This window comes from Palaemon carinicauda, chromosome 5 (genome assembly GCF_036898095.1).
Source record: "Palaemon carinicauda isolate YSFRI2023 chromosome 5, ASM3689809v2, whole genome shotgun sequence".
Lineage (NCBI taxonomy): Eukaryota > Metazoa > Arthropoda > Malacostraca > Decapoda > Palaemonidae > Palaemon > Palaemon carinicauda.
In genome coordinates, this window is record NC_090729.1 from 76,920,573 (window position 1) to 76,934,926 (window position 14,354).

The 14,354-nt window shown below is 39.4% G+C and overlaps 1 protein-coding gene across 1 annotated transcript in view; it reads left to right on the top strand.

Moving 5' to 3' along the window:
- LOC137640983 (uncharacterized) overlaps positions 1 to 14,354 on the top strand; it is a 60,986-nt gene that overhangs the window by 1,435 nt on the left and 45,197 nt on the right. The window contains exons 2-3 of the mRNA XM_068373439.1: positions 2,388 to 2,793; positions 13,441 to 13,529. Coding sequence (XP_068229540.1) covers positions 2,388 to 2,793; positions 13,441 to 13,529 — 495 coding nt within the window. The remainder of the gene's footprint in view (positions 1 to 2,387; positions 2,794 to 13,440; positions 13,530 to 14,354) is intronic.

Sequence of the window (14,354 nt, forward strand, 5' to 3'; positions counted from 1 at the left end):
CAATATAAAGAATGGGGCCCCGTCTGTAGATGCCAAATCTATTCAAGGTAAGCAATATAATGAATGGGGCCCCGTCTGTAGATGTCAAATCTGTTCAAGGTAAGCAATATAAAGAATGGGGCCCCTTCTGTAGATGTCAAATCTATTCAAGGTAAGCAATATAAAGAATGGGGCCCCGTCTGTAGATGTCAAATCTATTCAAGGTAAGCAATATAAAGAATGGGGCCCCGTCTGTAGATGTCAAATCTATTCAAGGTAAGCAATATAAAGAATGGGGCCCCGTCTGCAGATGCCAAATCTATTCAATGTAAGCAATATAAAGAATGGGGTCCCGTCTGTTTATGTCAAATCTATTCAAGGTAAGCTATATAATGAATGGGGCCCCATCTGTAGATGCCAAATCTATTCAAGGTAAGCAATATAATGAATGGGGCCCCGTCTGTAGATGTCAAATCTGTTCAAGGTAAGCAATATAAAGAATGGGGCCCCGTCTGTAGATGTCAAATCTATTCAAGGTAAGCTATATAATGAATGGGGCCCCGTCTGCAGATGCCAAATCTATTCAAGGTAAGCAATATTATGAATGGGGTCCCGTCTGTAGATGCCAAATTTATTCAAGGTAAGCAATATAATGAATGGGGCCCCGTCTGGAAATGCCAAATCTATTCAAGATAAGCAATATTATAGATGGGGTCCTGTCTGTAGATGCCAAATATATTCAAGGTAAGCAATATGAAGAATGGAGTCCCGTCTGTAGATGTCAAATCTATTCAACGTAAGCAATATAAAGAATGGGGCCCCGTCTGTAGATGCCAAATCTATTCAAGGTAAGCAATATAAAGAATGGGGTCCCGTCTGTAGATGCTAAATCTATTCAACGTAAACAATATAATGAATGGGGCCCCGTCTGTAGATGTCAAATCTATACAAGGTAAGCTATTTAATGAATGGGGCCCCGTCTGTAGATGCCAAATCTATTCAAGGTAAGCAATATAATGAATGGGGCCCCGTCTGGAAATGCCAAATCTATTCAAGGTAAGCAATATAATGAATGGGGCCCCGTCTGTAGATGCCAAATCTATTCAAGGTAAGCAATATAATGAATGGGGTCCCGTCTGTAGATGCCAAATCTATTCAAGGTAAGCAATATTATGAATGGGGTCCCGTCTGTAGATGCCAAATCTATTCAAGGTAAGCAATATTATGAATAGGGTCCCGTCTGTAGATGCCAAATCTATTCAAGGTAAACAATATAATGAATGGGGCCCCGTCTGGAAATGCCAAATCTATTCAAGGTAAGCAATATAATGAATGGGGCCCCGTCTGCTGATGCCAAATCTATTCAACGTAAGCAATATAATGAATGGGGCCCCGTCTGTAGATGCCAAATCTATTCAAGGTAAGCAATATAATGAATGGGGCCCCGTCTGTAAATGCCAAATCTATTCAAGGTAAGCAATATAATGAATGGGGCCCCGTCTGTAGATGCCAAATCTATTCAAGGTAAGCAATATAATGAATTGTGTCCCGTCTGTAGATGCCAAATCTATTCAAGGTAAGCAATATAATGAATGGGACCCCGTCTGGAAATGCCAAATCTATTCAAGGTAACCAATATAATGAATGGGTCCTCGTCTGCAGATGCCAAATCTATTCAAAGTAAGCAATATAATGCATCTATTGTGGTTTGTGTACACGATATTCCCTGAATGTAAATATCTTTGGTTATAGATTCTAGTCTGAGTATCAGTCTATATCTTTTGCTCGTGGAGTTAAGTTTTACATTCATCATTTTCTCACTGGCAGGAGACCAAAGATTTAACGTTCTTATTCTTTTAGGTTTAACGTAATAACAGCATGAAAATTTCCCCATTATCAGTGTCTGCAAAGGTAAAGATCAGCATCACCTTACGCTCCATTCATTTTTTTTTTAACATCATTACGGCTCAATTACACAAAAACTTTAAGGTTTCATGCTGATCTCTTTTGTGGAAGAAATTGAAATATTGTTTTTCTACCTGGTTTATAGAGGATTGGTAAATTTAATAGCATATTCAATTATAGGTTTCATGGATATTGAAGCTTTTCTACTTTGATTGGTGTGTTCTTAATGAAAATTATATCTAGGCCAATTCCATGTTCATGTGTCAATTTACTATTAAGGTATCTTTTCTATTTCATTTAGGTCTGCCACTTCATATTTTTGGATAGGGAACTGGCTGAACACTCAAGCTTCAAATTGTAATCTTTTTTTTTTTTTTAATTTGTATTTCACAGTTTCTTTCCCAAATCAAAAGGGAATTGTTTTCATAACAAGAAACCAGTTTAGTCGTGTTATTCTATATCTTGATATTTTCGCCACTCCTGAGTGTGATGATTAATTGCAGGCTATGAAGAGAAAGTAGAAGAAAAAGAAGAAAAACCGGAAGAGAAGCAAGGGGAACCATCAGCGGAGGGACACAGCGACGTCTTTTACAATGCCCAGACTTTATCAGATAGTCAAGATACTCTTCCTTCATCGGGAATTGTCATCGGACAGATTTCTGATGGAAAAGAAGATGGGAAGAATTCCTTAGGAAACGAAAGAGTGAAAACTACAGAATCAGATGCGTCAGGGAACCGAGAGGAAAGTGAAAACTCGGGAGAGTTTGGTGCTGAAGGGGAATTCTACCCATCCAATCTCATAAAGCCTGCCACCAAGCAGGGCTTTATCGATGCCATCATTGAAAAGCAGAGAAAAGTAATTCAGGAGGCGATGGAGGGCTACACATACCATAAAAAGATCAAAGCAAAGTAAGTGATATTATTTCTCTCCGTTGGTTTTCTAAATTAGCAAACTCCTTCAACATTGCTGTTACGTAATTAGACGTAATTACATTGCATATTTCCAAGATAAGATGACATTTGCACCACTTAAAAAGATCCATTAGAATTGTGTGTATAGTAAATTAAACAGTCGCACTCAGCTGTTTGTCTCAAGTATATTGATGAAAATTAGATTCTAAAAGTTCCATACATTTCTTTCAAAAAGCTGTTGCATTTCACTCAACATAATTTGATATAAGTTATGTGTTCTGAAGGATTTCACGTTTTAAAACATTTCAAAATTATGCGTCAGATTTGATAGGTAAGATTAGGATTGGTTCGGTATAAAAGAAGATATAATTAGACAGGGTAACATTATTTCTTTATTTCTACTTTAATATCTGTATGAATCGAGTGATACAAGAAGTATGGAAAATGACACCTTGCATATGTTTGAAGTTATGGGATAAGAAAACGAATAACGAATGAAGTTATGAATTGTTGATATTTGCTGATGATAGCGTAGGTTGCTTTTGATGGAACTCAATAATGGAAATAAATTTTGAATGAGGTATGCAAATAAAAAATAAAAAAGATGAAACCATTGAGATGAATTGATTGCTTTATTTATGTGAAATGAGGAGAATAGACGGCGTTGGAAATGTGAACAACCATAAATGTATTATAAAAAGGTTAATACATGTGAATAGACCAGCTTGGTTCGAGATGTTGAAGGAACCGACAGAGAAGGAACGCAAAGCCTAGTAAGTGCAGATGAAAGCCTGTAATATAAAGAAAATTCGAAAGTGCACAGGATAGTAATGAATGATGCATGCATGTACTAGGGAGGTCTCGATGCGTTGATGATGAGCCTTGCATGTAGTTGTACAAAGCAGCTATTGTTTTGAAAATTTTCATCCATGATTCAAGAGTTAAAGCTTTTAGCAGTGGCCATTAGCTTGTCTTTTTTTTTTTTTTTTTTTTTTTTTTTGCAGGTAATTCCAGTTAGGGACCACTGATGTACTATAAATGGGTGTCCAAAAATTTACTGTGCGTTTGGTTCAAATCGGACTCTTTTATTGAATTTCATTATGTTGAAACTGCACCTTATGTGGTAAACATAAAATTTCAATGGTCTATATACAAAAGAAAAACAATAAGAAGGAAAATCTTCCTTAAAGAAGTGCAGTAACTGGATTTGATATTTTTTTCATAAGTGTAGAATGCAAAACGTTGACCTGGGGAAATTAAGTTGCTGAGCAGCCTTTCTAATTGAAGATTTTGGTTTATTGTTGAAGAAATGTCGAACTTGTTAAATTCTATTAATGTTTAACTTTTTTTCGCCCCCTTCCTTCCTCATCGTGAACTGATACGGTGCTTTTGAATTGTTTACCAATGAACGAACTGTGTTTGTATGAGGTCAACTATTTCTAAATCTTCTCTCAAACTTTCCTCGGATGTTATTGCCTTTTTCTCCTCTGATATGAACTATTAAAAAAAAAAAAAAATCGTTCTTCCGTAATCATGATGAAGGGTTCTGAAAATAATTGAAATAAATTCTATGTAGAGCACTTTATGAGCACTATCAACATACCGAAATAATAAAATTGCACAACAGAGGTTAACAAAATGTATATACAGTTAATTTATGGGCACCCTGTATACGCACACACACAATCTCACACACACACAATCACACACACACACACACACACACACATATATATATATATATATATATATATATATATATATATATATATATATATATATATATATATATATATATATATATATATATATATATATGTATATGTATATATATATATATATATATATATATATATATATATATATATATATATATATATATATATATATATATATATATATATATATATATATGTATATATATATATATATATATATATATATATATATATATATATATATATATATATATATATATATATATATATATATATATATATATTTGGGCTCAGGCCATGTCGTCCTGATGGAAGTTCCTATTAGGTAGCTTTCTAGGGTATACTTAACTTCAATGATATTCTCAGAGAATTTTACCGTAAGGTATCCAGAATTCTAACTCCTGGAGCGAATATCCTTAAATAATCTCACAGGGATATCACATAATATCAGAGGACGTATTCTTGACACGTCACATAGCTATCTTCGCCCCGAACAGTATTAACGCTTCGAGGGGGAATAGTGACAAGAATCTGAAACGAGAATGAAAAGAGAGCCGCTCAGAAGGCATCTCTCCTATTCCGTTTCCAGTGTATATCTGATGAAGGCGGTAGCACCCTCTTTATTCCTTTTCGTGTAGCTCTACTTCTCGGTGTTTTCCCTTGTGTTCTCTCGTTATTTTGGATTTAATTCAAAATTTTGATGACTTCTCCGGCCTCTTCTGCCTCTAGGAAATTAGGTATTATCTTTACTATGTATAAATGTAAGCTCTTATCGTTTTGAATTAAATCAAAAGTGATTTTAACGTAAACAAGAGCTGTTGCCTACCGGAGGCATCCTGGATGCTGTCGCTCGCTCTTATGGGTCAGTTAGTTAGCTAGAGCGACGTTCCCTGTTTGTTACGCTTTAATAATTTTGCTATTTAGTTACTCTAGAAATGCTTATATTGTTCGGTCAGTGTTAGCTCGGTGATTTCACCACGGGTCGAGGTATCGATCCTGCCTTTCGCGAGGCTTCGTAGCCTAGACGTCTGGCACTAGTACTTTCATGCATGGTATAAGTTTTTCCGAGTGTTATGTTATTGAAGCTATAGGCAAATATTTTATAAATGTAAGATATTGTTGAATGTTTTTTTCCAAGATTGTATACGAGAGTTTCGGTGATTTAGGTAATCGATTCTCATCTTACCTAGTCTAGTATTCTAGGTACAGTAGTATACTTTCGCACATCCATGATTGTTCTTTTTCTCCTCCGGAGGCTAAGTTCAATCCCTCTCTCCCTCTGTAAGCCTTCGGCTTAATCCTAGTAGTTCTATCTGTATAATAATTCAGGTATAACTATTCTAGGATATGTCTGTCCTGACCTGATAACCAGAGTGACTGGTTTTTTGGGTTAGGGCAGAACATCAGAGTTTCTAGTCTGTGGTCTACTTCTTCCTAGCATAGAGAAAGAGTCTCCTTTGCTAGGTTAGGGGCGGGCACAGGAAGCTTTGCTTCCCTAGTCCATGTTGGAAGGATGATTCCTTCCTCTAGTGGCCTAGCAGACTGTCCTGTGTTGTTTTTCTCGGGCTGGAGAATGAGTTTTCTCTGTTGCCCGGCGAAATAACTTCACTTAACTTTGTTCTGGTTGGGAGGAGGTTAGCAAGTATTGCCAATCTTCCTCCCTAATAGACAACTCTTGGTTAGGATGAGCTTCCCTAACGGCTGAGTGTGTCTCCTGCTAGAACGAAGTCTATAGGACCCTTATCCCTTCCCCACCTCTCTTTCTTTTATTCTCTTTTAGCCGCAGTCCTACTTCCGTACCTAGTATAGGTTAGGATGGAGGACAGGCTCGGCACTATGTGTCGGCCGGGAGAGACCCTTTATTCTTTGCAGAGTGAACCCCAGACCTCCCTTGGTCTCCCTTCCATGTCCGTCGGTAGAGCCCGGCAGACTATGGATTCTTTGGAAGCCTGAATGTTACATTCTCCCCTTCCATAAGTTCACTCTTTCTGGATGGAAGGTCGTATGGCAATGCCGCCTTATAACCTTACATCCATACTGTTTCTCTGTGTATTGTGTTGCACCCCTAACCCGGCTGCCAGCTTAACAGCCGACAGCCGGGCAGGTGGAGGTTCTCTGGTTCTTGGCTACTGTCGGCGGGCACGGGTTTTATTACCTTTGCCTGCCGGCAGGGGAAACACAGCCCGAATCTGCTGGCTACTACGATAGCGGCCGGCAGCCGGGTTTTAGTGTTTTCAGCCGTCGGCTGGCAATGATTGCCGGCCGGCACACAGTCGCAAATCAGTGGGCTGCCGCCCATTAGTTAAAGATAGTATATCTTTGATCTATAAAGGGGTAGTTGCCGGCCGGCACAATAACATGCGATGTACAGTAGTTGCTATATTCGTAATGTAGTACACACTGCATTAGTAGAAACTGCTGTACAGAGTTTGTGATAACACTAAAGTTCTTCATCATACTTAATTTTATCTTGTACAGCCTTTTGTTGAGACCGTACTTTATATAGAAAGTGAGTTCTTTCTGTATTCTTTCAACCACGTATATTAAAACTACACATTAAATTTCCGTTTAGGAAATTACATAAGGTATTCTAGTATAGAATTAACCTTAGTTTTAATATTTTGGGAGGTTACAGCAATTGACTGAACAGGAAATACAAGTATGTGTCTTTCCTTCTTTCTTTTATAGCTTTTCTATATAAGCTAAATGTTTCAATATAAGTGAAAAGCCTTCACTTGATACTCATGGATTTTTCTTCTCTTTACAGGAGGATAATCCGAAGTGCAGGAGTGTGTTCTGTAATGTCCGCAGTAAGAACTTCTGTGGACATCATTATTGCAGGAGGCACGCAGCATGCGCAGCCTCCAGAGGTGTTCTCCGCTATTGGGATGCTCAGGTTTGTACAGTTTGTTCTAACCTGATTACTGATTACTTTTGACGACCCTAAGTCAACGGAGTCAAGAGATGCTGCCAGGGAAACGTTACGATCCTGGGTGAGGAGTTTTCAGAAAAACACCTCAGGTCCCTACCTTCCAAATGAGAAGATGAGGGCCTACCTTTTCCCTAAAGCATCGGCTGATGCAATCATCCCCCAGCCTCGGGTGGAGATACCAATTGCCCTGAATCCGGTAGATTCTGAAGTCTCAGCCTCCCTTCAAAACATCCAAGTGGATGATAGGATGTCGGAGGTGTCGGATTCAACTGAGAAGGACCTTCTAGGAGAAGATCAGGAGGAGGAGCTGTTTCAGACTCCTCAAGTAGAAGAGCAAGAAATCGACGAAGTGTCGGTTACGTCGGTTCCGGACCCAGAACCGGTTCCTTCTACATCGTCTGCTATCCCAGATGAACTGGGAAGGACTCTTTCTTCCATTGTTGAGATGATCCAACAAATTCAAAGGAAGAATGATGAGAAGGAAGCTGCAATGAAACTGGAGTTACGAAGACTTGCAGCATCACGTAGGCCCCAGAAGCGGCTCACCGTGAAGGATCTTCCCTTGTGCTTGAATACCAATCCTTGGAGGTATGCCGAACACATGCCAATGATAACCAGGGAGATCGTGATCTCAGAAAAGTTGGGATCAATTCCCCTGGAAGAAGTGGAATTTTGGCCCAACAAAGATTTTTATCCGGACTGCTATGCCCGTCTTAGGAAGGAGCCAGCCTTAAAGGAGGAGACGGAGCCGGAGGTCATAGTTTTTGACCACAGTAAAGCTCAGACGTTACTAACGAGCTCGATGAAAGAGAGGGGCTTCACTAACTCAAAGGTGCCCGCCTTGAGTAAGAAGCTTCCCTCATTTGTGGCCTCTCCTACCAGAGCCTTTCCCTTCTTGGAAAAGGGATATAAGGCTGCCTTAAATGCGGTGGAGGCAGGGAAACCATGCCCCTCCTTGGAGGAGTGCAAGCCGTTATCTCTGACCTTGCCCTTGGACCAAGAAGACTGGAAGGACATACACCTTACCTTCTCAGTCGGGAAACTGGAAGCTGATATTGCTGAACGCCAGTTCGGTGAGGCGCTTCCAAAACTGTCGGAGGCTCTCTTGCGTAGAGAGCAAGAGACAAAGGAAAGACTTGCGGCATCGATGTCGTTGCAAACAACACTAGAAACGATGGCAAGTGACCCCAAGAACCAGGACATGTTCATGGTTGTGGCCAAAACCCATCTGGCCACAGTTACGAAGGATTTCTATAGCTTTATTAAAGCTAGGAGAGCCTGTAGAGAGTTCATGTTCGCCTCGGTTGCGGTGAGGCACGAACCGAGGAAACTGATCTCCTCTCGTATTTGGGGTAAAGACCTCTTTCCCAATGAAGTGGTTAAAGAGGTAGTAGACAAAAGGCCTAGGCCATCCTCTCAGCCGGCTAAACCCTACCGACAGCAACATCAACAACAACTTCCTGTGACCGCCGTGCCTCAGACAGTGGCACAACCTCCAACCACGTACCAGCTGGTACCTCAACAAACGGCGACACTGTCGCCAGTTCTTGACCCAGCCTCCGAAAGGCAGACTTCTTCCTTTCGTTCGAGAGCCAGAGGAACAGCCAGAGGTTCTTCTAGACGCCCTTCAAGAGGAAGGGGATCCAGGAGAAGACGCGGTCAAGGAGGCAAGGCCTCAGGTCCACAACAGCAGAAGTAGATACTTCCAGTAGGAGGGAGATTACAGCTTTTTAGGGATCGCTGGACCTTCGATCCCTGAGCCCACAGCCTAAATAAGAATGGACTAGGTTGGAGCTGGAGCAGTTCTCCACCTCAATTTCCTCAATTCTTCCAACACTCAACCCCCGCTCTGAAAGAATATGTCTGAGAGCTCTTAGTCAAAAGAGTAATCCGGAAGTTTAAGTCGATCAAATTCCAAGGAAGGCTGTTTTGTGTTCCAAAGGAGGACTCAGAAAAACTCAGAGTCATTCTGGGCATATGCTGTGTCTATAGACTTGTTTGACGCTTATTGGCACGTTCCAATTATTCGTCACCTCTCCCCCTACCTAGGCTTCAAGTTACTTTGATAACTTTACGCCCTCAGAACCATACCTTTCAGGCTAAACATAGCCCCAAGGATTTTCACGAAGCTCGCAAACGCAGCCGTCCATCAGTTACGCCTAAAAGGGGTCCAAGTAGTAGCCTACTCGGACGACTGGCAGGTGTGGGCAGCATCCAGGACAGAATGCATGCAAGCTTCTAAGATAGTGATCCAGTTCCTGGAACATCTGGGATTCAAGATCAACATCAAAAAGTCTCGTCTTTCTCCAGCTCAAAAATTTTGGTGGTTGGGAATCCACTGGAATTTGGAGTCACATCAGCTTTCCATTCCTAGTAAGAAGAGGAAAGAAATAACAGGATCTGTCAAGAGACTAGTGAAATCCAAACGGATATCAAGACTCGAACAGGGGAGAGTGCTGGGCTCTCTACAGTTTGCTTCGATAACAGATCCAGTGCTAAGAGCACAGCTTAAGGATGCAACAGGAGTCTGGAGAAAATATGCTTCAAACGCGCGAAGAAATGTCACCTGTCAGCAGTTCACATTCAAGAGTTCCGCAATGTGACAGCGGACGCTCTATCTAGGTTTACACCTATAGAGTCAGAATGGTCCCTTGACGCAGGATCGTTCTCCTTCATCTCGAGTCAAGTCCCAGAGCTGCAGATAGACCTCTTTGCGACGAAAGACAACAAGAAAATAGTTCGTTACGTGTCCCCTTACGAGGATCCGTTTAGCTGGATCAGATGGTCCTGTATCTATCTGTTCCCTCCGCACACCTCCTTTTGAAGGTCCTCGATATGCTGAGATCCTTCAAAGGGAAAGCTGCAATAGTGGCCTACAAGTGGCCAAATAGCGTGTGGTTCCCTCTGGCATTGGAACTACGATTAAAATTCGTTCCGCTACCGGATCCATCCCTGTCTCAGCGAGTACAGAAGTCGACTGTCTTCGCTCCATCACAAAAACACGGAACCTACATCTCATGAATTTCTCTCCTTAACGATGAGAAAAAGATTCGGTGTTTAAAAGTCGGTTTAGACTTTTGGAGGAAACCAGAAGACATTATGAGGCTTCAGGGAAGAAATAGCTATCCTTTGTCAAGGCGAAGAAACTGAAAGAAATCCCTACAGATTCCTATTTATCATTCTTCATTCACCTTCATGAGCAAGGTTTAGCAGCCTACACAATTCTATTGTTCAAGCCTGCCTTGACAAGTCAGATACCATATGCCTTACAGGTCGACCTTTCTAACGACGTTCTTAATGAACTAGCCCTTCAGCGCTTCCAAAGACCATTTGCTTGGTCATTAGATATGATTCCTCATTGTGTATAAATAATGAACAATGAGGAATGTGCTTAGAAGGTTTTGAATTTAAGTCATATTTCTGTTTGTACTCGCCTTGGGGGCCAGAGTTAGTGAATAGTGGCTCTCTTTACAGAGGAAGGCTACGTCCAGTTCTTGGAGGGAGAACTGATTCTATTTCCAGACCCAACATTTCTTACCAGGAACAAGCTACCCACCAACAGGTGGGGTCCCTAGAGAATCTGCCCTCTGCAGGAAGATGCATCTCTATGTCCAGTGGAGTGCCTAAAGGTCTATCTTCATAGAACTTCAGACTTTATGGGAGGACAGCTGTTCAGAAGAGAAACCCTGGGTCCAAAGTTTTCTATAACTAGGGGCGAAATTCAGCCGTGTTATTCGCAGAATGGATCCAGACAGTACACCCGTTAGTCATGATCCGAGGAAAGTTGCCTCCTCCGTAAAATTTCTTTAATTATATGGACTTTGAACATCCTTGTTTGCACACCGGCTGGTAGTCATCCAAGGCGTTCTTTATGCACTATGTGAAGCAAGTGGAGCAACTTATGAGATCTGTGGTAGCAGCAGGTAGAATTCTTTAACCTTCTGTTTTAAGTCTGCGAGGAACAGTGTAATTAATTTGGGACGATTAATTAAGAGGGTGCGCGTGTAGTCACTGTATGTTACTACACGCTGAGCGATAGGCCACAAAAGTGTCCTTACGAACTGTTCTATTGACGTCGGTAATCTATAGCATAATACGGACACTTGTGCCAAGCGTTTTTTACGCTAGTGTATGTAAACAGTATACAGACTATATCATTATTATTAATAATTCTATTGAAGTAGCAAATCTGTTTCCTAGTATATGAAACAATATTTTCTGTTGACTGTTTTTCTTTATGCTTTTACGCATATCATCCACATTATATAAATTTTATAAATGTGATCTGATATGTTCGTTTATTAGATTTTAATAAACTAGTTCATAATGAACCCTGCGTCTTTTCACCCACACTCATTTTATTAGAAATGTACTGAGCATTAAGATTAAAATATGGATATTTTTATCATGGTATGTCTCTCGAGACTGTTCCCTGATTCAAGCAAAAGTCCACTCACTCTAACCCTTCCTTGGAAGGGTTGACGTGGTACCCTAACGGGTTGGTGGCAAAGAGGCAAAATTTGTTTCTATGCAGATACAACCATTATCCAATAGTTACTAAGAATGGTCACTTTGGGGAAGGTGTCACAAATTCATTCTGACTTTGGTGACTCTTATACAAACTTTGCTTTATAATGTATAGGGCGAGACCACTATACAAGCTTGTCATTTTGTCATCCATAAGTTTTTATGTACTCCTCGAGACTTTTCCAGAGTCTAGTATGACTCATCCCTGTAGGGGGCAGGAAGCACTAACATAGTTCATGCTTAGATGAAATGATGTATGACGGTAACATCATAGGTCTCTAGGTCTAGACGGACCAGGAAAATACTTTCTTGAGAGTACGGCACTGATTGGGAATCTGCAGATACAGTAATGCTCTGGTAAACTTCCATCAGGACGACATGGCCTGAGCCCAAAAAACGGATTTTGAACGAAGCGAAAAATCTATTTTTGGGTGAGGTAGCCATGTCGTCCTGATGGAACCGCCCTTTCTTTTATTGTAAAAGGGCTTATGGACCCCTCCCTATAATACAGTATCTGTACCACCTCGTATATCGCTACAAGGAATAAAGAGGGCGCTACCGCCTTCATCAGATACACACTGGAAACGGAATAGGAGAGATGCCTTATGAGCGGCTCTCTTTTCATTCTCGTTTCAGATTCTTGTCACTATTCCCCCTCGAAGCGTTAATACTGTTCGGGGCGAAGATAGCTATGTGACGTGTCAAGAATACGTCCTCTGATATTATGCGATATCCCTGTGAGATTATTTAGGGATATTCGCTCCAGGAGTTAGAATTCTGGATACCTTACGGTAAAATTCTCTGGGAATATCACTGTAGTTAAATATACCCTAGAAAGCTACCTAATAGGAACTTCCATCAGGACGACATGGCTACCTCACTCAAAAATTTGATTTTTCGCTTTGCTCAAAATCCGTATATATATATATATATATATATATATATATATATATATATATATATATATATATATATATATATATATATATATATATATATATATATATATATATATATATATATATATATATATATATATATATATACTTATCCCATTTCCAAGTGTGGATAACGTAACATTCTGAAAGGGTTTGTGTATCGCTGAGATCAGCAAAACTATACTAGTCAGGGCCACCCATACTAGGTTGGTTTGTAATGGGTGATCATACCAAACCCTTGACATGAATATGAACATGTCTAAAGCCTTTGTTTTTGTTGTGTATATATATATATATATATATATATATATATATATATATATATATATATATATATATATATATATATATATATATATATATATATATATATATATATATATATATATATATACACACACACACACATATATATATATATATATATATATATATATATATATATATATATATATATATATATATATATATATATATATATATATATATTATGCATGTATGTTGAGATTGACACATACCCTTTTTTCAGAAAGTTGGAAGATTTAGTGTTGGAGAAAGGGGGTCGCCCTGTGCGCAGTCTTGTCGTAACATCATGGAGATCTGGATCTACCTTCATAGGTTAGAGTCACTTGAATCTAATTAAGGAATATGTTGTTTATTCATTTGTTTTTTGTCTGTACAATAAACTCAGAGGAAGTTGAGCTGGATATTGCATTGGAAAGAGCAATAGTAGCAACCGATAGACTATAAAACATATTAAGATTTACTGTTAATTGGTACTACTAGAGGGAAATGCTTAAGCCACATTCATAAGCAATGAGTGTACGAATGATATATTTCAAATAATAGCGTCACATTACTGACATTCATTAACGTTGTAAAGATTTTGCAGCGAGAGAACAGTACAATAGTGATTTATGTTTCCTTTTAATAGAATTTTGAAGTCATATTAATGTAAAGAAAATAAATAGTCTAGATTCGATAAATTTGTATAGAAATATTCAAGTTTTAGAAAAACATTAAAATACTTTTTATAACAGCATTATCAATTTTACTGTATCGTTGGCAGAATACCGCCCCTGCCATGCGTAAGAAAACTTTCTAAGCAAGCTCGAAGGATTTAGACTATTTATAAGAATGAATGCTCAGTATGATTACCTTAACTATTGCTACTATTACTTAAAACTTGTAATACTAATAACAATGATGATATGTGTATTCAGTAAGCATTGTGTTTATAAACTTTGAGTGCTTTGCGCAATGCATTAATGTAGCCTACTTCACAAGGTACGAACATTGTAGGCATTACTAAGAGGCCTTTGAAGTGTGGCCCTACCTAAACCCCTAGCTGTATCTTCTTTTTAGCTTTTCACTTGACATCTGCTCAATTTTCCAATCATAGTGTAACTGAGAATTATCCACAGTTCCCGAACCTGTGACCGA